Source organism: Diadema setosum, chromosome 13, assembly GCF_964275005.1.
Source record: "Diadema setosum chromosome 13, eeDiaSeto1, whole genome shotgun sequence".
Lineage (NCBI taxonomy): Eukaryota > Metazoa > Echinodermata > Echinoidea > Diadematoida > Diadematidae > Diadema > Diadema setosum.
This window is the reverse complement of record NC_092697.1, coordinates 27,262,644-27,289,269: the sequence shown is the minus strand read 5'-3', so window position 1 is coordinate 27,289,269 and position 26,626 is coordinate 27,262,644. Positions and strand designations below refer to the sequence as shown.

The 26,626-nt window shown below is 37.8% G+C and overlaps 1 protein-coding gene across 5 annotated transcripts in view; it reads right to left on the bottom strand.

Annotated features, from left to right (window-relative positions):
• Window positions 1-26,626, bottom strand: part of LOC140236666 (single-stranded DNA-binding protein 3-like) — a 176,051-nt gene that overhangs the window by 148,812 nt on the left and 613 nt on the right. For all 5 annotated transcript variants that reach the window (XM_072316586.1, XM_072316588.1, XM_072316587.1 and 2 more), the window contains exons 3-4: window positions 26,407-26,468; window positions 25,017-25,101 (exon numbers count right to left, since the gene is read on the bottom strand). In XM_072316586.1, coding sequence (XP_072172687.1) covers window positions 25,017-25,101; window positions 26,407-26,468 — 147 coding nt within the window. The remainder of the gene's footprint in view (window positions 1-25,016; window positions 25,102-26,406; window positions 26,469-26,626) is intronic.

The window sequence follows — 26,626 nt, the reverse complement described above, 5'->3', positions numbered from 1 at the left end:
GATGAGCTTCTACTCTAGTTTATGAAGACTGCATTGCTCACTCTTTCACTATATAATATCAAAATAAGGAAGAAGCACCTTGCACACTGAGGATGAGTATTTGAATTCCAGAAGTTAGAACGGTCAAATATTGGAACTCAATTCAAGAACCAAAAAAAAAAAAAGATACATATATACGTGTGTGTATACAATTTGTAATTGTAAATTTCATCCAACAATATTTCCACCTACATATATTACTGGTATCTAATTTGGGGAGTCTATTTCATGAATTGCAAAACACTATCAGACTATGTTTTTTCTTTGCAGTGGCATCACTAAAACATTGCCTGATAGTTTTGTGTATGAGCACTACAAAGCTGTGGGTGCATAACAGTGTAAGTGCTTTGAGCCCAATTCTGATAACAACTGGTGGTACAGTTTTCTCGTGTTAGTGTACTGGGATACAAAGTCATGAACAAGAGGATTAATTTTATATTCTGATACCTAAAAAACAAACAAAAAAATAACAAAGAGAAGAAATGCTCCATAAGGGTTGACAGAAGTTCCCCAGTAAGTAGAGTTTTGGTAGGCCACTGCTATCTGTGGCTGTCCAAGACCATTGGATGACAAAAATCCTTTGGTGACACCTAAAGGATACCACAGATCAGGGTTCGAAATTGGCGATTGTCCGCTGGCCATTGGCCACCCAAAATCACGTCGGACTAGCTAAAAATCATAAAATTCTGAAGTTACTAGTCCGTCTGGCTAGCCAAAATATTGCTTCAGTGTCAAAATTGATTCTAAGTAGTCCGCCTGGCTAGTTCAAAAAAAAAGTTAAGTGCGACCCCTGCAGATACATAATGTATCAATATGCAATGAAAGCGCAGTCTAAATATAAAGGCTCTGACAGCAAGATGGCTAGAAAATGAGTTCAGTCCCCTTTACATATCACATGCTACCAACCTACAAAATTCAATAAGAGCATGCATGATAGATCCTAAAACCGAGACTGTCAGTGGACATGCTATAGCTGTACTATTGTTATGTGTCATATGCTAAACTGCATATTTGCTCTTCCAATCATTACCCCTTCTGTAAAGCTCTTTTCCTTTCCTACACCTTCTAAAATAGGCAAAGGGGATGAAAAGACAACTTTTGAAATTCCCTTTGTTCCACCCTCACAGACATGCCCCCAGCTGAATAGATGCCCAGTCAACCCTGGCCACTGGATGGTGTGGATGTGAGACAATGGGAGACTGACCACTAGTCTCTGCTCAAGGCTCTGCTCAATAATGCAGAGGTCAAAAGGCCATGGCACTTCTATTGTGATACAGCCAGGGTCACAACTTGATGTGTACATCAATCTCTATGAATGAAATTGCATCACAGCGACAAAGAGGATAAAATAAAAAGCTGACAAAGCAAATTGTACCTTCCAACAAGGAAAAGGGGATATCCGCTGCCTGGCACATTATCACAGTCATGTCTGCGAGGGTCAACTCAAGGTCAATGTACTAAAAAAAAAATTGATCAATGCACTGTAACAGATTGAAATTTGAAATAACAGGCTCTTCCTTTAGTCTATTCATGAATACTGAATTTGATGGAATTCTTTTTTAACTTGAGTTCACATAACAATTAGAGCAATTTGTTACATAAAACAAAATGAATCACATGCAAAATACATGTTAACATTATTTTTATCTTCTTTTCATTATGATATACAAGAAAAGGTCATTCAGTCAGAGGCAAATGGTGTGATTGTTAGATTACGTGTATACATGAGCTTGAGTGTTGTAGCCTCAAACACTAACCTTACTTGCAATACCTGTACTGCATAACATCCTTGAGACAGTAACAGTCCCAAAATCATTAGTAATACTGTTATCAAGCTCATCCAACTGCATATTCTTCACCAGACAGCAGACAGCAGTTTAGCAAGGGATCACAACATCATCTGCCAGTCACAGATTGAAACATCTACATAGACCTTTAACGACAATCTTACAGCATAGGTGTGTAGTGTCGGTAAGAAAACATGCCTGTACATCTGTAATATTGTAGGCCACTGCCTTATGAGTAATATGTTGATCAGTTCAATTCCAAGAAAATCTATGCTCAAAAGCATATGAATGAGGGAGATAAAAGTAAAGTCCCATGAACTTGCTGATGTCACTGGGGGCGAACGTGTCACAAACCCATCCATAAAAGATGCAGGTATGGACGATTGTGATGCTTGGATTTTATAAGTAAAGTTTGATTGATTTAGTCATACCAAGCACTACAATTTACATCATAAAGAATGTGTATAAAAATGTGTGTTCTCATTTTGGGAATGTCTGTCTGACAATGTACATTGCCATGGAGTTTGTGATGCTACAATGTGGAAAGGACGTCCATATTACTCAAACTCGATTCCACAACATAACAAGCTACAGCGAAAGAAGAAACATTCTCTGCAATCACGTCAATGCAAGCTTTAGTGGACGATGTATGAATATAATAAATTATGCTTTAATAGTTGACTGTCACATACACTGTTTCTTTCAAAAAAAAAAATGTTAAGTACTGTACAACTTACAGTTTTATATTATAATTCAGTCACGATACAAATGCCTTTAGATTCAACAAGATTAAACAATAATCCACACAAAGTACAGTCATTATCATGGCTATCTGTATTCAAAGTATTATGAAAACAACATTTATGTTATCATTTATATTATTATTGATCATGTTAACCATAACTCATCATTGAAGAGGATCTGTCTTATTCACAGGCCATTTCCTGACACTTTTTTAAACTCAACAACAACCTCTGTAAACATAGATGAATGGATAATCGGCCCCACTACCTCAATTCATTCTGAACAATCAATGGCAAAATATCCTTTTCTCAGCTACCAGAAGTTCATTGCAACACAATATATTATCCCATTATGATGTGGAAGCAAAAGCCACTACAAGTGTACTTTCAAAACAACATGAGTCCTCTCAGCTTGAATCGCTGACTCACGGAGTAAACATGCTACAACATTCGTACAATAAGCAGGAAATGGTAAGGTTTAGAAATTGAACATTTCTGTCTCCACGGCAACTGACTATTAAATACCCTTGATGCATTCATAAAAGAATACAATTTCATTTTAGTGCTCAAAAAAAAAAAAGGAGTAATTCAAAGTGTCTTGATCTAAAAGGCTACATTCAGATGGAATATTCAGAATGGAAAATCAGAGGGGTTGGCTTGCAAAAGAGAACGGATCTAGACCCTTGAAAGGAGAAAGAGAGAATGGTGTTTGTGACCAAGACTAGTGCTTGGCATCCACAGAGTGGGGAAGGCCTGGATTTACATGTTATGTAATCAGTGTCTCCCTTTCACGAAATTTCCATTGATGCAATTCATGACCAGTGAGAGGTGATTCTTTCTTTGAACAAGACTTGGCTGTCTACTCAGAAAAAAAACAGAGCTCTACTCATATAATGTTAGAGCATGGACAATTGCTCTTTACAGACGCTTAATGTAATAAACAGGAGTCAAGCCAAGTTTGTAGACGTTGCACAGAATCATTATAAAATAGGGCAACACCACTGGACCTGTGGATCATAAATCTGCAACACAGTAATTCAGTGGAAGAAACAGAGTAAAGTTGTTGCATTTTCAAACCGTTAGCCATGGAACTGCAGGTCACGCTGCCAGGAATATGCCACGAGAAGTTTCTGACATGCGGAGTAGTGTACAACACGTACCCATCTCAGAAAATTTACTGCATTTTAGAAATTTTGCTCACCCCGACCAAAATCCTACCACCTAAAGAAATATTTGCCTCAACATTCTTGCAATGATGGTTCAATTACAGGAGTATGATTTACATGAATGTATGCTGTGGAAGAAAAAATGAAAACAAAGGACTGTAACCTCCATATGTTTAATCATAGCATTTATAACTTTGACAAAGATGTAACTACCCAAAGGGATGGGACACAGTATTGATACAGAATGAAGTTCTGATAGCTTCCAGTAAGACATCCCCATAAAGAATTGCTATATTATATCCCATTCATCCTTATACACTTTTTTAAAGGGACTGTACAGTTCTGGTTGAGGTGAGGATTTAGCTTTTAACATTTTGCGAGATATTCTTAAACCACTTTATGAGATGTCAAAGAGCATGCAATTCTAAGGGGAATCAGAATTTATTTGACAAAAAATCGGTTTTGAAATGGCTGAGATATCTAAAAACAAGGTGAAACAAAGAGATCCTAATAAAAGGCGTGGCCTGTCGTCTTTTATTATTATCACTTTTTTGTTATCTCAGCCATTCGAAAACCAATTTTCATCAAATAAACATTGAATCCTTCTTACAATTACATGCTCTTTCATACTTCATAAGAGGTTTCTCATTATCTCACTTAGGAACGTTATAAACCTGAATCCTCACCTCAACCAGTACTGTACAGTCCCTTTAACCTGTTGAAGACTTGTCCCAGGTTTACTCGGACAGATGTCTATGGAAGTGCATGTTGTAGCAAAATCAGCTCCTCCTCGATGGGTTCAGAAAAGAAAAGCCAGCCAAAACAGTGCATTTCATGGACCGTTCAGAAAGCTATGGAGCACTGTAAAAAGGCCAGTATGTGATCATATTGGCTGATCAATAAAATATCATCAATGGAAAAAAAAAAAAAAATAAGAAAAAGGGAAGAGGGTAAAAATTGAATGAGATCTACAAAATATATCTATGTGGAATTGGGCATTGCTATAACTTAGCATTCTACATTTCATCACACACACTAGGGACACATGAAAGAGTACATCACACACACACACACACACACACACACACACACACACACACACACACACAAATAATAATGTTGTTGTCCTGTACAATGTGTATGCCCCTTTCTTGGTGCATGTCATTTTTTCCCCCATTTTTTTTTTTTTTTTTAATGTGACTTAGCCACAGTTGATGAGTTCATACAGACAGCTAGTATCTGTATGCCAAGGTCAATGAGGTAAGATCTTGGTATGGTAGCTGTAAATTACCAAAGGATCATTAAGTTGCATTATTTTTTCATCCCTCCATCTACTCTATCTCTCTTCTCCTTTCAATCGTTTTGAAAATATGTGAAAATAAAAACCAATCCAATGCAGAAATGTCTTTGCAGACCATGATATGCATACAGGGCAAATAGGAAAAGGTGTGCAAGTGTGAACCTGGTTATGACTCCTTGTCATTTCTATAGGAGAGGCAAAGAAATCATCTCCAAAAATATCATATGGCAGAACAGTGTGATCGAATGTCATCTGAACTCACTCCTCACTTGTATTTTCTGACTTCACATGCAGCAAAATACGCAACCTGAGTATAACTGTAGGTTCGCTCATATGTAGCCTTAAGGAATATGTATACAGCTGTGAAAGCCACTTTGCAGGACATGATCCTATATAATGGTGTTTTTTGTTTGTTTCTTTGTTTGTTTTTTGCGATGCCAGTGTTGACAGGGCTGCCAAGCTCTAAATGGGATGTAACAAGACACAGAAGCACAATAGGGTGAACTTATTTTGAAGGCAAAATCATCAGATGTGTTGTTAAAACATTAAATCATACATTTCTTTAATGCACAATTATTGTACTATCCCCACTGAATCATTTTAATAATATGAAGCAAATTTTTCTGAATTCAATAAAAAATTATTCAATATTGAGTAAATTCGTTGCCAACTCTTGGTACCGTAGGGGCATCAGACTTTGTGAAAGCAGAATATATGGAACATTTTTTCAACAAAATAAGGCTAAGGGATGCTGTGATGGGGAATTAGATGGTAAATTTAGATCTAAGAACTAATAGTTATTGGATCTCAATGCAAAATCAATTTAACCTGTTGAAGACAAGTCCCGAGTATACTCGGGCAGGTGTCTATGGGAAATGTGTGTTGTAGCAAAATCAGCCTGGCCTCAACTGGTTAATATGCTATCATTCAAACATGCCAAAAAAAAAAAAAAAAAACCCACTCTGGCCGCGTTTATCGAACTTGAGAGAGAGAATCACGTTTCAAAACGCGTTTGGAATGGTGTCTGCGAACGTGGTTTAAAATGCGATTCTCAGGGTGCCGCGTTTATCTAACCATCATACAATCACGATTGGAGTGTTGTCACTGCGCAGCTGCTTTGCGCCATTCAACCCGGGAAGTAAAGGTCAAATGCGTACCACCAAACGTGCTTCATTAGTCATACGCAAATAACGGGCACAAAGCACAACCGGAAACAGCTGGGGGTTTGACCTTGTGATATAAACGCGTTTCAAAATGGCATTGCGTTTATCTACTCACAGAACGGCGATTGTGGTCTCAAACGCGTTTGAAAACATGGTTGCATTTATCTAACCCCTGAAAATGCCTCAAACGTGTTTAAATAGGATTGTGATTCTACCTCAAAAAATGTTAGATAAACGCAGCCTCTGTTCCAAGCAAAGCACACCTTCTCAAAACTGCATGTGCCGAACTATGACAGCAACATGACCCACAGCACCCTCACCTCAGGCCTAGTCTAGTGAGGTCTGTCACATGAATCTAAAAAATAGTTCTTCTTTTTCCTTCACAAGCCCTTCACACACACTGTGTGCTCCATAATTATTATTATAAGGGTTTCAAAATAAGATTAAGACAGGCTGATTTTTGCATTGAGATGCAGATTGTAGAGTCAGTGATTTTGTGTGTGTACATGTGTTTGCATGTGTGAACACACAAGAATGGTCAGTTTTCACATCAGACTGCAGAACTTGATTTTTGAAAAGAACATTATTTTTGGGGGTGTGTGTGAATGGGAGGTGTAGAGATAGCCACTGCAGAGCATGCTAGCTGGCTGGCAAGCTAGCAAACACAGAGCTAGCTGGTTTCTGGTCTGTGCATTCCTACTGGTGATTACATAAATTATTCATAGACCTAGGATTGCCATGTAGAAATGTAGAAAAAAAAAATGCAGGGAATATCTCTTCTCTCTTTCTCTCGTAGTCTTTCTTTCTCTCTCTCTTTCTCTATCTCTCTCCCTCTTTCTCTTCTTTGCTCTCTCTCTCTGTCTCTGTCTCCGGGTGTGCTAACAAACTGTCGTTAGTTGTGGCTCCATGCACAAAGCATGAATTCCCACAACAAAATCCTACCCAACAGAAGGTCCATGCACACATTGCAATCAGTTTAGAACCACACATTTATATCACCCTAAAGCTACAGTGAGAATCATAAAACTGCACACAAGAGTCAATAAAATAAGCACTCTTTGAGTCTAAAATATTACACACTATAGGCTCTTTTCTAGATTTGCACAGATGTCAAAATATGGAACTGTTTCAAATTCTGTTCCCTTCATTAAAAATAAAAATTATAATGTCAGTGATTGTACATATGGGCTTTGTAAGGGTTTTTAGTTTTGTCATTGATGTTAGATGTGTTGTTCTACTTCATGTAATCCTATATGTTTCTCTGTCCATATACAATACGTATTGTAAAATTTTTCTGTAACTCAGAAATGATGATTTTGAGGAGAATGCAAAACATATGCTCTGTTTTTTAGCTCCCCTACATTTTCAATATTTTGAACATAACTAATAGGAAATACGCATCTTGGTTTCTCAATTAATTGTGTATTTATATTATATTTTGATACATGTACAATATGTAAATTGCTTTTTTGCATGATATGTTTTGTATACATACATTCTTTATTGACAATAAAAATGAATAAATGAAATGAAATTAGATATGGCCATCCAAACACTACCATCAATATCAACATTGACAATGATAGTAATTGCAACAATGATCCCAGCTATCAACTTTCAACCAAGAGCGTATGTACAGTATGTTTCATATTTCTGATACACAAGGGCCTATAGTTCTGGTTGAAATGGGGATTCAGGTTTGAACTTTGTGTGAGATTTACCACTAAGGCCCCTTTATGAAATATTAAAGAGCATACAATTTTAAGAGGAAATCAACATTTATTTGATGAAAATCAGTTTTGAAATGGCTGAGTATAACAAACAGGTTCTAGTAAAAGGTGGGACCCACCTTTTATTAGGACAACTTTGATTTACTGTTTCTGGATATCTCAGGCATCCGAAAGCTGATTTCATCAAATAAACCTTTAGAATGCTCTGTTAAGAGATCTTAAAGGACAAGTTCACCTTCATAAACATAAGGATTGAGAGAATGTAGCAATATTAGTAGAACACATCATTGAAAGTTTGAGGAAAATCGGACAATCCGTTCAAAAGTTATGAATTTTTGAAGTTTTTGTGCAGTAACCGCTGGATGAGAAGACTACTGCAGTGTATGAATAACTTACATGTCACATGCGTACAACAATATAAGGAAAATATAAAGAGAATTTCACAAAATTTCATCTTTTGAAAAAAAGTACACATTCCCTTGACTCGTAACTGACGTATGTTAGGGGTAATATTATTCCCCCTGCCTTTAGAAAGAGGCAAGTCAAGTGCTCTTTTAATATGCGAAAAAAAGTGAAAATATGTTGAATTTTCTTTACATTTTCTTTATACTGTTGTACGCATATGACTCACAAGCTATAGTAGTCTCCTCATCCAGCGGTTCCAACACAAAAATTTTAAAAATTCAGAACTTTTGCATCGATTGTCCAATTTTCCTCAAACTTTCACTGATGTGTTCTACTAATATTGCTGCATTCTCTCAATCCTTATGTTTATGAGGGTGAACTTGTCCTTTAGCTCATAATAAAGTTGCAATTTGAATCCCCATCTCAACCAAAATTGTACCATCCATAGTCCTTAGCAGCAAATCATGAACACTGTATCACATACAGCTCTGTAGGATGCACTGGTCTTGGAGTGGTTACAAACACAAGAAAAAAAATTACTGAATTACTGAAGTTACTGAATCAAAGATTGGAATGATTATATTTCATTATCAAGATGATTGGACCATACACATGGTAGCTCAGAAACCGTTACACATGGTACCTCGAAAGGAGGCGTGGCCTAATCTTTTGTGCCAGGTCAGTCAGTAGTAGTGAACTATTCAAACATGTGCGGCACATGGTTTATCAGCGAAAGTAGTTACGGTAATAGAAGGTCACATAAGCTCCACCTCCCAAATCATATGTCAGACATTGAGCCACACTCATAAGAATCCATACTGTGAATGGAATAATTTTTTCCCAACAAGAATTCACCTCCAGATTAGCATTTGAATTCATGATTGTAATCTCACATTTCAGTTTTAGTTTGGTTTACACGCGTTTCCTACAAAATCATTATTTTGAGCAATTTTTTTCCCACTACAATCATCAGTCAAATGACAAATTTTGTCTTGTGTGTAACCCCTCTTTACAGAATGTCCCTGTTACGGTTTGCAGGCAGCTCTGCAATGACTGAATCTGTCAAATATACTGTTTGAAAAAATCAGATTCGTAACAAAGGCTGATGTATCAAAGCCAGTGCAGCAGCTGGCATCCCGGAATACACGCAAAACCTTACTCGCATCTTCTATCCCCAGTTGTTGTTGTTTTGCTGTTGTTTTTTCCTTTTTGCCAGAGACTAAAGCCATCCCAGGCATAGATGAGTACTGCACACCACAATGTCATCAGGCAGTTAATTACTCCATTATCCCCCTGACAAAGGCAACCAGTTACTGTCCCAAGCATTGTTTGGAGGGGGGGGGGGGGGAGAAAAGAGGGGTAGGAAGATACCACGAAGTGGGGGGGGGGGGATGATGCTCCTTTGGACAGAGTCAGAGAGAAAGATGGGGGAGAGAGATGAGTTAGGCCCTCACCCCTGCTTGGTGAAGAATAAATGAGTTTTCATCATCATAATGGGCTGATACACAGGCAACAAAGAGAATCCTGCACAGGGCGGAAGACATTTGTGTGTGCTCACCAGCTTTGCGGAGATCGTGTCCATTCTACCCACTTAAGGACTAGGCAGCCGGCCACACTGATTGAAAAATAAATGCCCACATCCAAACTATTTGGAGGAGGACAAATCCCAGCTCCAATATCTCCTCCACATTGTCCAGACACAACACCCATTCGCCCACACCACCAACATCCCTTACGGATTGGGGATGGATTTATTCAAGTTTTGAACACATCATATTAACAACTGGATGATTTCAGATGTGGTTACTTGGTATGTTAGTCCTGATGACAGCGAAATGACAGAGAAATACTTGTGTATCTCATATTTTCAATAGAAAGAACATTCTTATGGTGACATTTTCTGATGCTCTCTGGTTGGAGCCCATTGATGACACAGACTTTATGTTGAAAAGCCAGTCTAGTGCATCAAGTAGAAAATAAGTAGGATTAAATGTCACTTACATCATAATGATGGAAAAGTTTGAAATTCATTTAACTCTATGCATGATTTGAGTGCCAATTGGCACTAAAAGCTCCAAAGAGTTGTACACTGTCCAAAGTCCCTAGCACAAAGAGGATTAAATAGTAGGCCTACTACGTGCTTTGTTTCTTAATTCTCTTCATCCAGCATTGATATCAATTATGTGCATGTGTGCGTGAGTGTGTGTGCGTGTGTGTGTGTCAAATGGCTACTTCCTAAAGATATCGTTTCCATCAGTGTCTTCCTGTCCAATTCTTTAAGATAATACCCTACTACCAAACTTTGCAATCATGTTCAAAGTTGAATTAACTTTTTGAAGAAAAAAAAATGAAGAAATAAAAATATATCAGGAGATCAATTTAAAAATGAATAAAGTCTATCGAAACAAGACACATTTTTGTGGGCACACTGTCAGGTAAATTCTAACCATCTGATGTCTGGCATACCTTCCTATTGCAGGCTCACAAGTTTCGTACTTGCTATGAAATAACTAACATTCATATTCCATCATGCCAACTGGTGCCTACAGTACATTTGAAGCATCTGTTACGTCTGCACATAAACGAGAGAGGTGCCCCATAAAAAACGGCTCAGCACTCAGGCTCCATTTTCAGACAAAGTCAAACATGCACATCTGGTGCACCCTATCAATAAGGAAGCATGATAAAGTCACAACACCTCGACAATACAACTTCAGCAGAATATCATTCCTCTACGGGAAGCACATGTAAGGTGGGGGGAAGACTTCAAGGTCTCTGCAAATCACTGCACGGGGAAATAAATCAACATTCATATCTCCACCTTTACACTGTTGCAAAGGCGCCGCACTTGAATGCGTACCCCGGAAAGGTCGCGGGGTCGCAGCCCCATAAAGTGCAATATCCATGCTTGTAAACAAAAGGCATACTCTACCAGCAACCACACGGACAATAGACCCATAGGTATACAAAGCTGGAGCAAAGTTCAATGGAATTCTCGAAACTGGGACTGACATTGAAAAATGCATCCACGTTAAAAGAAAAAAAAAAAAATTGGGCCCTGCCTGTCTCACGAAGGTGTGCAATACAAAGAGCACCAATGGGAATGCTTTTTTTCCTTCTTCTTCTTTTCTTGTTTTTGGTCCTTCCTCTCCCCATAAGATACACCTGATATGGAACTGGGAAACCTGCTCCACTGCTGTAGCCATTCATACAAAGATAAAGACAATGCAAACACAGATTTATACAACAACAAAAAAGGCTGACCTAGGAATATGATGTCACGTCATGCATTCAACTGGAACCCACAAAAAATAGAATAATAATAAAACAAAGATGACGTAGTAGACCTACAAAGTTGGTTATGCCAGCTCCACACAACTGTGTAAACAGAAGAGGGAGAGCAGTAGGAGTGGTTTCTAAAAATACATTTCCACTGTTTAATTGGCCGATCGCCTATTTGGCCATATGACAGAAAGAACACCTGACCACCTGAAAAATGCCAAGCAGTACAGATGAGGAAAATATGACACATTCCATCAGTACAGCAATAAATAGACCTATATATCTGGTACTTGTCTGTACAGGCAATTACTTTACACTGTCTCCAGGGATGAGTTTTAACATCCTTTACCACCAAAAGCAGAGAAGCCTAAAAGATTCTCAATACTGGCCGAGATCAGGATCATGTACAGCTGTACCATTCCTCATAATACTGACATTGTGATATCAGAAATGAGAATGTTAAAGATCATTTCATGGTCACAATGTGTGAACATATGTGTTAACATAGGAAAGCATTTCCACGTATCAACACATAAATTGGCTGTTCACGTTTGTGTTTTTCACCATGGCCAGCGTCCTGTTCCTACAGCAATACTGCTGGCCAGAGAAGTGAACTAAAGACAAGCCACAAGATTACACCAAAGGTCAAAGGCTGACAACAATTGTCCCCAGCACCGCAGCCCACTGACATGAGAGAGTCTTACTTTGGAAGTCATCCCTTCCTTGAATTAGGAGGAGCTTGGTAGTGAACCCTACTACCTACCCCTTTGCTTTGTTACACTGAAGAATGCCCAAACATCGCTCCCAACATCTTCCCCCTTCTGCTTGGAGAAAAAGAAACTGGGACACTCGACCGCAAGGGGTCAAAGGTCAGAGTCAGGAACTCCCCTGGGGTAACCCGCCAAACTTGTCTCATGTTGGGTAGCTGGCTCTGACCCCCATCAGTGACCTAACCTAACCCCCATGGAGCCTGCAAGGAGGGTGGTGCTTTGTGCAGTGGCAGCAGTTCAAACTCATATCAAACAGGGTAAAGGGGGGGGGGGGGGGGGGGGGAATGGGGTGAAACTGAAGGCATAAAGGCCCCTGGGCACAAAACCAGCACTATCGACAGCTCTTGGAGTTCGCTGCTGAGGAATATCAACTAACAAAGTCAGTACAATAACCACTGGTTTTTGTCCTGATTACAGGCAAATGCGCTCAGCACCATAGACTGATCATGTAACCCTTGCACTGTAGTTCCCCCTGTAACTCTTGCATTCTACTCCCCAAGATATCAATGTATACTTCGGTGTACCCAACTTTCACTTCGTCTCATATTTGAACTCTTGTTTTGTTAAACACGACAGGATACAAAGCATCCAGTTTAAGCATTGCATTACCCTCTAATCTTGAATTTTATGCGACAAAATTCGGGAGATATGCATTAGCGATACACCCAAATTCATTTCGTTTTCAGTGTTCTGTATGGTAAAAAAAAAAAAAGAAAACAATGTGATAACTCTGGCCCTTGAAAGGTTATGAATAACAACATCCAGTTCTTGTGAGTGACTTCTCATATCCAAGAGTTTGACATTCACATCAATGAATCCACAGAAATGCAAACTACAGTTAAACAACCTTCATCAAGGAATTACAAAAATCAGACATGATTACTGTAAAACACAATATTTTCGCAGCATGAAATTTTCGTGAATTGGAGCCATCGGCCTTTTTCGTGGCATGAAATTTTTGCAAGCTGCCTCTAACATTCAATGCATAAATCAGGTTAGACAAGAACTTTCACGTGCATTTTTATTTCGCAATTCCTGGCTCTCGCGACATTCATGAGATTAATATATGCAAGCAAACATTCCTTATTTTACAGTACATATTCCTACTTGCCCAAACACTGAAACGGGCATTTGAGCAAGGGCTTCGAGAGCCTTTTTTGTGGCATGAAATTTTGGTGAATTTGTCCTGGGCATTCAATGCATTCAATGGAGACAAAAACTTTCATGCTCATTTTAATTTCTTGGCTCTCATAAAACTTGTGAAATTAAAATGCATGCAAACATTCCTTGTTTTACAATAAGCAGGCAAATGAGTTTGCAGCACACTGCTAACCGTATCTTTCACCTAATCTACAGATAACATCTGATAATACAACAGGTCAATTTCAAAACTGTCAAACTTTGCTGAGTTGTCTAATGATGGTCAAATGGATGATGACACACTTTTTCCAAAAGAGTTTTGAAAATTATGTGAGCCCTCTCTGTCCACAGTTAATATCATCATGTTGGTCACTGGTTTTCACAAGAGCCTATTCTAACATCACTGTCTTGGGTCAATTGAGTGAGGCAAATATGGTCACTCACAAGTTTTTACACTTTTTGGACATTTGAACAATAATTTTCAACTTTCTTGTGGGTCAATTAATGTATTAATTTGTACAAAATATCAGGACACCCCCACCTCACCAGACCACGGAACTCAGGGTAGCTTTCTCAAAGGACACCCAGAGAAAATTCCCTCCTGTCTGTTACCCTACACCATCCAGGGTAGATTCCAGCGCGCACTTCATGTTACAGCTGTACATCTGTCGAATAGTACCCAGCTTCCAATTCTGGTTGTAAACAATATATTGCTGATTTCATGATTTATTACATTTATATTACTTAAATGACATCCTTAAGAAATTTTAAAGAAGAAAACAGTAATTCAAATATCTTTTCAGATAATAAAAGCCTGTGCTATTACGCATGTTCACAGTAGCTATACACATGTACGATGTATGTTACTGCAACACCGACATATGCATTGAAACATCTCCCGAGTATCGAACTGGCCAGGGATGCAGAGTTTACGAGTATGGTAATGTACCCAGAGAATTTCCACAAGCAGCACCTGTTAAGACAGTGCACTCATCATTCGCATCGTATTTTGATAATTATCTGTGGAATGTTACCCAATGTTTCACCTCCGGAGATTGCCTAAAGAACATCCGAGTAAAGGCTGTGTTATGACCTTTCCGATGCTTGAAACACATCTCAATACCAGCCAACTCTAAACACATGGATGCCAATGCCTTTCCAATCGCTTTTCTTGAGCTGTTGCATTTACCAACTCTTGTCGCGAGTCGACTGGGAGGCCTTGTCACTGCGCAGCTCCTACGACAGTTGACTCAGGGAGTGGAGATGTGTAGTTGGCAGTGGTTGGCATGGGCAGGTCCGAGCTACAAGCATATTTCAAAATGCCTTATCATATCATATGGGTATGTAAATTAAATGCAACAATTATGTCATCATTCAATAAATTTTTATTGAATTAAAAAAGAAAAAACACATCTTCCATCTGAACTTTTTGAATTTACTACACAAAGAAATAATTCCTTTCTAAATTATTACAAAATCATAATCATAAAAAAAAAAAATTCCATTCCAACCTATTTAACTGATTAAATGGAGCAATTATTTCCTTTGTAAATCATTACAGGACCATAATCATTGCAAAGTGCTTACATTTTTAAAGGAAGTTGTTACAATTCCTATACTATTCAAATTAATACAATTATTTTTTATATGTTTATAATAGATTTGCTCTTCCAAACACCATTTCTAGAGCACAATCACTGCAAGACATTCCATTTAGAATCAAATGTTTTGCCACTGCTTTGTGTGGGTCTAGATATTCAAGTTGACTGAACTTTTCCCTCCTGTGTTTTTAACTAACTTTGCACTTTATCTGCAGTTTTTCTCGTCTATGAATAGAAAGGGGAAGATAGCCAACTCTGACAACAAAGAAAGGGGGTGATGCTGCTACTCCTTTCTCAAAAGGACAGCCAGATGTGGTCTTGGATGCCACAAACACGAAACTTAAGAAATAAAGAAAAAATACAAATGCAAAAACCACAAGCTGGCCTTCAACTGCTGCAACCAGAATAATACATAAAGAACTGCAGCTCTTGGGACCAGATACCAAGAGAAAAAGAAAGAAAGAAAAAAAAAGAGGATAGTAAAAAGGACGGATATCCCATAGTCACAATACTTCCAGAACCACTGACTTATCAACTTGAATGGACTGCCAGTAAGTTTTTGTTAGTCTCCACGACAACGCTATCACGTTGACATCGTCACAGTCCACTGGATATGTCGAGTTAATGGTTTTTGTCTGTTACCTTGGATGAGGGAAACCCAATGAAACATCATCATACAATGAAAAAGTAAAGGACCAACAATGAAGGGAAAATGCTACCAGAATTGGGAGTACGACCTTGACTCCAAACTAAGGGTTTGGCCCTTCTCACTGACCTGATGCTATTTCAGTGAAGACCAGAAAGTTCACTGACTCCACAGCAAGTTCACACAATAGTTTCTCTAGATATGTTGGGGGAGGGGGGGGTCTTTCTTCTTTCATCCACCTTTTTACAATGTAGTTTAAAAAAAATGTCAGCATTTATCAAACATTCTTTGCCAACTATACCTTGTATGACTTTTTGTCAGGCATCAACAAAATCTTTGCAGCACTTCACTATTAAATCACTACAATGTATAAGAAACAGGTATGTAATAGTGCATTTCAGGTCTTTTGGCACACGCACTATGTAGTGAATTTGTGACCACACTACAATGATTTTGAAAATGTAGAATTATGTGTACATTATCTACGGGATGAATCTCAGGTTCTTGGTTTGAGATACACCTACAACAACGTAGCTACTGCACTGGCTCTTATTTGTGGCTAGCAAAAAATACTTGCCTCAGCATGGACAGCTATATCTTCTGCTTTCCTAGGTAAGAGAATCTCACAATATCCTTCAAAATTGCTTTTCCAAAAAAAAAAAATATATACATGTATATGATGGCATCTCACATGGGTGGTACTTGAAGGCTCATATCTAACAAATTGAGACTATCTTGCTACTTAAGATTTCAAAAGGGTCCTAGTTTTCCCCATGAAACAAAATGAGTTTTCATAATTTACTGACAAAACAGGCTGATTTACAACTTACTAATGGCACAGATTTTGAACAAAAAGGGAAAATATAAAAAGTAAACCTGCCTCAAAGAGCATGAGTTTCATTGATACACTTGCAACTTCTTGTACATAAAAATAAGAAAATTAAACAATCAAAACCAGTATTCTGAAAGAGTTACCCACAATTTAATCTGACAAAGACAATGTTGTTACAACTAATGGTGCTGAAGTTCAAAGTCAAATGCACCCCTGTTATATAGATTAGTATCAGCCAGTAATACAATCTATCATGAACTGGTATCAAAACAATAAGACTGTCCTCATAAAACTTTTAGGAAGTTTCTATCCTCTGGGGAAAATGTTTTCTGCGGAACTTGAATCAAGACAGCAGCACCGATTAGAGTCAGACACAGGCTCAAAAAATAAAGAAAGAATTGAAAGTCTACAATTCATCAAACTTGGCATCGAATGGGTCAGCCTCGATGCGGAACTAAAGATGGCTCTCCACTCATGTGAATAGACATACAAGTGTAATGCGAGGATTCAAGGCATTATCACCGCACAGAAGTCGGTGCAAACTTTCATTACGGTGTACTCATTTGTAGTATTTTGTTCCAGTATTCTTAAATTTTCAGGCAAACATCCTTTCTAAAATTGTAATAAGGCCTATTCGCATGATTGTGAAAAAAAAAAAAATGTGTGGTTGACCCTTCTGTTGCATTCCTCTAGCAAGTCACAGGCTGCCATAGCTGTTCTTGGCAACCATCATGTTTTGTAGTCGTGAATATATATCATACATGAATAGACACACCCCAAAAGAGAACCAAAAAAAAAAAAAAACTCATCCAAAGATAATGGTTAATTGTGTTTGATGAGGGAAATGTGAACAGAGCGTATCATTCAACAAAAATACCGCACTGAAGCCAATGAAAACATATCTTTGAACAAAGAGAAGTGCTGCTATCACGCTGAAGCAACAGAATAGCTATTCACATGCCAGTTGTTCATGCCATCTCACCTACGTATACAAGAATGAATATTGAATTGTGCTTGAGCACGCACGACTTCTGCTACACCTTGAATGGCAGTGTTAGTAACCCTTTTTTGTTTCTAAATTCTAGTCTACAGTCTTGTACACCAGTAGTACAACCAAGATTACATTTGTACTTCATTCACTGCCATCATTTAATCTCTAGGTATTTCAGGTCCTGTTAAAACTAAACCCTTTGGCCCGAATTCACAAAGGTGGTACAAATGAAACCATGGTCTAAACCATTGACAAAAACCATGGAGCGCCAAGTATCACATGGAATATTTCGTTAGGAAATCAGTCATTTCGTGGAGGAAATGACTGTTTTGTAACGAAATGACAACATTTTGTGACTAAATGAACATTTCATCCACGAAATGATAATTTTGTTAACGAAACGGTCATTTTGTTGACGAAATGACCAATTTCTAAACAAAATCTTCAGTGCGACACTTGGCGCTCCATGGTTTTTGTCCATGGTTTAAACCATGGTTTCGTTTGTACCACCTTCATGAATTTGGGCCTTTCTGTATCAGGGATATTTTACAGTGTGGTATAAGGCTATAGGGTTTCCTGAGCCAATCTGCACTCAAAGCACACAAAGAGTTAAAGGAAATCTCCACTCTGTGTTCAGCTTACAGTAAAAGTGGAAATTTTCGCGGTGTTGAAATTTTCGCACATTTCGCGCAATCAGAAACTGGCGCGAAAATAAAAGCACGCGAATATTTTTGCTTGTCATACAATTGTATGTTCCAGCAGTTGATGTCTTGATTCCGAGGAATCAAAAACATGCAAAATTCTTATTATCCGGCCAAACGTGAAAAATTAGTCGCACAGAAATATCCACTTTTACAGAAATACCTATACAGCAAAATTGAAACAAACAGAAGAGTAACACCTTCACTGAGTCACTACTCCACAAAATGGGGATATGGGTTGCAGCAAAAAAAAAATGAGATGTGACTACTGTGAAACCAGAAATATTTGCGGCGTGAAATTTTCATGAATTGGAGCCAACAGCCTTTTTGGCAGCATGAAATTTTTGTTAGTTATCACTGGCATTCAGTGCATAGTGTACACAAGATCTTTCGTGTGCATTTTGATTTTGCGGATCTTGGATCTGTCACGAAAACATTTTTGGTTTTACAGTATGTCATCCTGAGAACTTTCTCAGTGTTTTCTGTCAAGAAAAAAAAGATAGTTTGGTGCAAAAAATTGTGTCTTTGACTGATGATTCAACAATGAATCCCTCTCCTGCACAATTTCAAAACCGATTGTTGCTCATTATCACAACTTTACTAATAATTTGTTGCCAAGGATGTGATTTGCTCTTTTCCTTCGAATGCAAAGGAGGAAATTACATGAAGAGTTGCATGCAGACCGATGGGAGACTGTGCAGGCACGGTACCACCACTTCATCTAATTTGCATAGATGCACAGCTTTGTATTCTGTGGCTGTGACCAATATCACTATTTCATTTACAACAGAAGATTCACAAGATCTCTTTGAATATACCATGTATGAAAGTCAAGGTAATAGGTGCTACTGTCAAATATTTGCAAAGCTTACAATGTATCTCTACTAATTAGCATTTTATAATGATCATGCTTGACATGTCCGCAGTTTCGAAAATTTCTGATTTTTTAATCACAGCATGTGCAACTGTAGGTATCGAATCACTATGGAATAAACAAGATCCTATACACAAATCTGTTTTATGCGCTAGAGACTGTAAGGAAAATCACAAAACCCAGTGTGAGCTCTTCTCCCCTGCATAGGTCGCACACAGTATTTAATTGAACGTACATCTGAGCACCAACCTAGAACACACAGCGGGCCATTAATCCTACATAGAAACCCGCATAGCGAAGTTAATGCTCATTTGGTGGTAATGCACGCACATTAGCACTAATTCTGCTAATTCTGATCTGGCGCAACAAGTGGCCTTGATGGGGGCCTGGACCAACCAGTAACACGCCACTCAGTCGAACACGGCCAGCTATTTATTCAAGACACATTGGCGTTGGATTGGAGGAATGGGCTTGGAAAACTATGTCTAGTAGCCTATTCAAATAAATCAGCTTTGCGCTAACAAATCGTACACAAAATGTTACAAAATGTGGTACGCAGATTTCAAATGTAAACATCTCACAACAGGAGTAAATGACAGCAAGCAATTAGCAACAGAATGAGCAACAGTAGAAGTAGTAGTAGTGATAGCAGTCTGCAGTTTTCACAGTGTTGGCTGTTATAATGGGAAAACCCCCTCTATAAGGAAGGAGAGAGAACTCCAAATATTCCTCATCAAATGCCATATCACATTTTAACTATGCACACTTTTTTTTTTTTTTTTTTTGTATTCAGCTAATGTGTGACTGTGGAATAATATGTTTAAGAGTGTGGGACATATATCCATACCACTAATTTAAATCTTTTCTTTTCATCTATTAGGTGCCAAAGTGCCAAAGACACTGAATGCTAGTAGCAATAAGAACTAAAGGATCTTGATATACAGTGTATTAGCTCAGCCGCTTCATAGGATATCTACAGACAAAGTGTGTATTTTTTTTTTTTTTTTGGGGGGGGGGGGTTGGGGGAAGGCTATAGCTTTGTTCTTCCCTGCAAACTGATCATTTTATAATCTAGCAAGAATCATATGCCACAGACTCATCGGAGTCTCTTCATAGATTGATTTGCTCTGCAAAGTATGGAACTATTATGACCTGAATAGAGATTCATTTACTGCATACAGGCTGACATGCACCTTTAAGTTACACTCATCATGAACCCCCTCGCAGTGGTACTGGCTGCTTACCTACTGTCCTAAGTATATGTGACTCTCTGTCAGAAATTTCTTGGGGGGCCTCGCAGGGGCAGGAATAGGAGTCGTGCATCCCGGCAATGTGTAGCATAACATGATAAATGAAGCATTTTCCTCAGTTGCAGAGCTGCACTGTGTTCCAACAGCGCTTGCAGGGCTATACGTATTGGCGAAGAGGACGCCAACTTTCAGCAAATTGATTATATGTACGCACATACGGTGGGGTTATATTTTCTAGTGTACAGTCTTAAACACAGTCGCCTGTAAGAGACATTGCATTATGAACCAAGGCATCTAATTCGAAGACAATAATTTACATTTACTGCCCAAGTCATGGCTGCTCAGATAAACACAACATTTTTGCTGAAAGAAAACTCCCAAATACATCACATTTGGTAAATGGTTACACAATGCCTGAGCATATTTATATGTACAATGTAATATGTTGAATTTATGTACAATTAATTAAAAATATTATATGCAATAGACCATAATTATTCACTTAAAAGAAAGTTAGTCTTCAGTCAGTAAGGCATTCATGCAAAATGCTGGTGCATCAAATGTGTCAAGATGTCTATCTAAAATACCCACTTTCCTTGTCAAAGACATGATTTCATATAATATAGACACCCGAGATTTAAATAAAAATAAACAGACTGTATAAAAACTTTGCATTCAAGTTTGTTGTTCCTTTCTGATATATTTACTTTTCATTTTTCCATGTTTTCCAGATATTATTAATACTAACACATGCCTGAAAATTTTGAATCATTTCATGTATGTGCCTTGTGAATACAGAAGGGTAGCAGTTAGACAGATTTCAAACAGGGCATCTAAAAAATGAAATCAGTATCATCAAATGACATACTTTCTTTTCGAAATAAACTTAGGTGACCGCATGGACTGATTGAACACTATACAGCAGGGAGTACACTGTACATCCCGGGGTAGTCCACGAGGGGTTTTAGCATGTCGCTGCAACATGCTAAAATTCTTGTGCAACATCCTCAAAAGCCAGCAACATGCTATGCAACATCCTCAAGAATTTGCAACAAGCTCAAAACAAAATGTAGTCAAACATGTGAAAAACATGTGCAAACATAAGAAAATCAAACTACTTGGTACTTATATATTTGTGTGCAAAACATGAGAGAGAACAACACTGAACGTAAGCAGCACAATAAAGCCGCGATATATTGCGTACTACGTGCTCACGATACATATAATTTCTGCAATATTCTCAGATTCTGAGCTTGCAACATGCTTAAATTTCAAGTTGTGGACCACCCTGCATCCTAGGTTTTGGACAGTATTCTTTCTTGAACTCAGAAATAAAAACCATGCTACAGTTGTAATAAACCTCTGTTTATTGTCCAATAAGTTTATCATCAAGGTTTGTTTTTTCATGAATGACAAGTAAATTTTGAAGTCTTCAAATCTTCTCTCATATAGCCTGACCTATGATTATATTTCAACACGGTTTGATGACTCACAAGTAATTAATCATCACTCAAAGGAAACTATCCCATGGAAGCGATTCACTTTCAATAAATGAAAACAAATACACACAAACCCGAGTTCAAAATGGGTGGAAACTAACTTCAGATGAGAGTGACATATGTACATCAGGTCCCTACTGAAAAATGGTCAAGTAGTTTGTTTTTGTCTTGTTTTGTTTTGTTTTGTTTTTTATTGTTTTTGTTTGTTTGTTTGTTTGTTTGGTTTTTTTTTATGAAGGCACAGGAGGGGTCCCTTAAACAAAGCTTTATGGTCAGTCAACTTCATAGTCAGCCAGCTTCAAGGTCAGCCGACTTCATGGTTAGCCATTTGTGACATCATTTACAAAAAGTACTTCTGTGTTCATGCATAATATAAATATGATAATTTCATTACTGTTACACTGTAAGAGGATGCACTTTTTTATCACTGCCTGTCCACTACATGAAGGGGGGAAAAAGTTACAATTTCATTCATTCATAATACTCCAACAGATGATATCTCTAGATAAAGAGAGATAGATAGATTTGAGTAGGATTTGAGGGTTTTCTTCTGCTTCGTTTTGTGCAAGACCAATGAGAATGAGACCAACTGAAAAGAAACCCTCACTAGACAAGCACAAACTCTTGGTGGTCCCCAATAAATGTCACGGAAGATAGCTGACTGACATTTTGTTCTTCATGAATGTCAATTTTTTATCTTCTCTGTTCTCTGTTGCTTTGATCTCCAAATTCCTTTCAAGAGAATTACTTCTAAGAGGTCAATTTCCTTTGGGAGATTTCACACAAACAGTGTTTTATCTGCACTAGGCACTCACAGTATCACTTCCCTATCAATATGAACAGTCATATTTATTATGGTGTATCTCTCTCTTCTCTCTATCTGTCTATAGATCTATTCAACTTTACCTATGTGTTACTCAAAGCTTTCAATGGAAAATGGCATAATTAGAAAAGGGTACATCACAGAAATAAAAGTGGACACAGCAGTCAGTGCCACACTTTACCCATATCACCTACCCATCAGGGCAGACCTGGTCATAGAATGACTCGATAGGTACATGTACGCCACACCCACAACAAATCTGCTTCTTTTGTACAGACAGGGGATTTAGAATGTACAGTACATTGGTGCAGTTTATTCAGTAGAGATGTTGGCTTTCACATGACTGTGATAAACTTTGGTGCTTGGGTTGAATACAGGATTTTTTACTGCATTTCTTCCCTATTCTCTCTCAATCTCCTTCGTAAACACACATATCTCTGATAACTACTACGATATGGTAATTATTGCCCCCAAAAAAGTATATGAACACAAATTATGCTTTTTTAAATGAATGTAATGTTACCAAATATTATTTTCTAAACTAATAAAGGCATACATTTCTCATCATTGGGAAAATAAACCAAAAAGGATTGCCATGCTATGAAAATTTGGACAAATTTACTTTCAGAAAAATTATGCTTGGGTGGAGTAATATCAGTTATGACATTTTGCCCGAGGAAACCTAACAAAAAGCTACCAGCATTCAGTTCACATGTACTAGATGAATGATTTCTACACACAACCTGCAGTGCACAATGTGCTGGCTGTTGTATACCATCAGATGGGCATACTTTCTGCTTGTAAGAAACAAAACTTGCTCAATGTACTGTGAACTGAAGTATGTACATTTATGCAGACAATTTGAATATCAGTAAACAAACCAGCTCTCTGAACCATGGGCGTGGGAGTAAAAAAAGTAAAAAAGAAAAAAAAGAAAAAAAGTGCATTGCACCAAGAGATCTGGTTGTAATACTGAAAGAAACAGAATGTACTCTTTTTATATCAGCGCCAAAACTGGAGCAAAGTATACATGACAACACATAAAGTCGAGCAAACCATGTAATGCATGGGTTCATCAGCTTCTACCATAAACTTGGTTTGCTATGGGATGAGGAAATTTTGTCAAATTTAGGGCCCTGTTGAGGTAGCATAGATTTATACAAGTGTAATTCACTGATATGCAAAGCAGAATTGTGTTCAATGGGCACCTCTATTTTGGTAGCTTTGTCGTGACACTTGACAATGTTTCCTACTACCACTCAGTGTTTATCTAATTTCTCATTCGATCAAAGATTTTGCCCATTAATCTATTCATTATTATCATGGACACAGACCTATATTTTCACAAGCCCACTTGCAAAAAGTAACCTAAAATGTGTTGCTCCAATGAGTGAAACGCAAAGTCTGACTTAATGCAGATGTTTCCAAATATCAAGATGAACCAAATGTGGCTAATGTTTGTCAATGATGTGGTGTGTTCAATTTTTGCTCTAAATAAAGCAAGCACACTGTTGTACAAAGATTGTAAAGGTACTGTACTCAGACATGCTTCACGACGAGAAGTTGATTTCTTATCAAAAAATTGAGATAAATCATATTTTGCTGTACATTTGTTGTTGTTGCCAATGGGCATAGTGTGGTTTACAAAATTTCAGAGGACTTTTAAAAGAAACAAGGCCAGATAACCCCAACGAAAACACTCCACAATACAGCGTCAAAACAAGTCCCTCACATTCAAAGCATGATCTATGTCTTCATACAGAGCCACATTATCTCACACTTTCTCTCAAATCTACTAGTATGTCTGCCACATCATGATTTTTCACAGCTTTCTCTTCTGCCACATTCTCCTCCAATCAAAACTAAATAAAACACACAGGTACACAAGATGTAACATTGTGTCTCATCCATATGTGTACATACTGTGCATGTAGATACCAATTTGAATCTTAAAAACATGACACAAGAAGTAAAATGAACTCGCCCAAATCACTCCCTTTTGTTTTCTGTCAATACAGCTGGTACAAATTGGAAAAGTGGCAAAATTGTACCTGCATTCAAATACAATGCACTCTCATTATAACACTCTGCTTAACAAATTTTCAGATACAATGAAGTAAAATTCATGTCCTGAACTCAACTATGTATCCTCATATTGTTTGTTTGGCTATAACAAAATTCAAATATAATGGGGAAAAAAATGCCAGTTCCGAGGACTCTGTTAAAATGGGAGTTGCCTGTATGTTGTAGAAGTTTGGACCACTGAATACTCACATAGTCATGGAAGGCCTTTGCTTCGCTTGAATGTTCGCATGTGTCTCTCCTCTCCGGAGCCGCACAATATAAATCCCAAAATACACTGCGTGAAAATAAGACGTTTGGAGAAAGAGACATATTATTCATTCAAAAAATATATAAAAATAGCCTACACAGTGTACACCAGGGGGTGTTTTTTCTCTTGGCTTCTCTATCTATCTCCCTCACATGCACACAAAACTGATGGAAATTAAAGAAAAAAGGGTCCCTACCATGGTAAAACATCTTGAACATATAATGTATAACACAGCAACAAAAACACAGTTTGATATTCCAACACAGAAAACTACAAATGTGTACAAGTAGTTTGTTTTGTTTTTTAAGGAAAGTTCTAATCAAAGCTTGAGACTAAAAATCAATTTCAACAGACGTTGAGAACACCAATACTAGTTTGTAGTTAATGTAATTGTACACATGTAATTCATGATCTATTCTAATCAAGTTACACTGTCATTCAAATGTGTTTCATTCAATCATATCATATCTGAGATACACATATTTACTATCTCTCATTCATTTGGTAATTTACTGATAACACACACCATACAGGTACAAAGTACATCATATCGGGTAAATGCTCCGGTACTGTAACAATGCAATCTTTATCAAGAATATAGCTGCTCAGGCTTACAGGTCTACATTCCCACGTTTGGCAAAAAGTGGAAACATAAAAACACAACAATGACATAACTGTTAAAGGTATAGTCAGGTTGTCAAACTGCAAATACTTCTGTCTTTGGTCTTCATGAACAATGCAATACCATGCAAGCTTTTGAATTATTATGAAGTAAAGGACACATTCAGTATACAGTAGATAACCTATACTGTTTTCAGCCAAGAGTTGCCTTGTTTACTAAGTACTGCGAGAAACAATTGCAGTGTGTAGGTTTATTGCTATCAGCAATTAAAAGAAGACTGTGAATAATGCTACCCTGGGCAGTGTTTACTATAGAACCGGAACATAAAGCTAACTCGCCTAAATTCATCTCTATGCAGTACCATGGATTTTCCCATCTGTATGAGGACTGCCCTCTATAGTTTCCTGCAGGTTAGTGCTGAGCCAAACTGAATCCTATGAAATCTTCATAGCTCAAGTCAAATTACCTTACATGACGACAAAATTAAACATTCTACAAGCTACTAAAACCAAAACACCTAACCCAGTATACTTTCATTAACATAGGACAATACTTCAAAATATCGTGTTATCTTGTGAAAAACTATTCAGTTAGTGTGTCCACATCCAGGCAGTACCTGGCAAGTGGATTTGTTTGTGGAGGACAATGCAATGAGATATTCATTTGAAAATGAAACAGCACAGAATACTAAAGAAATTATGGTAACTCACCACCACCATGAGTGTAGAAACCCTGGTGGCTCCCCTAATGTGATATTCTTCTCCCACCTTATCTGTAAAAGGATAAAGAAAGTGAAGAAAAACTCGTTAGGTTCATCATCAACTCACTTGCTAGTCCCACATACGCATCTCACATAGGCAGGTACACACTACACACATAACGGTGCTCCATACGCAGGAGAGCGTACAAGCGAGTCGAGCATCAATGCTG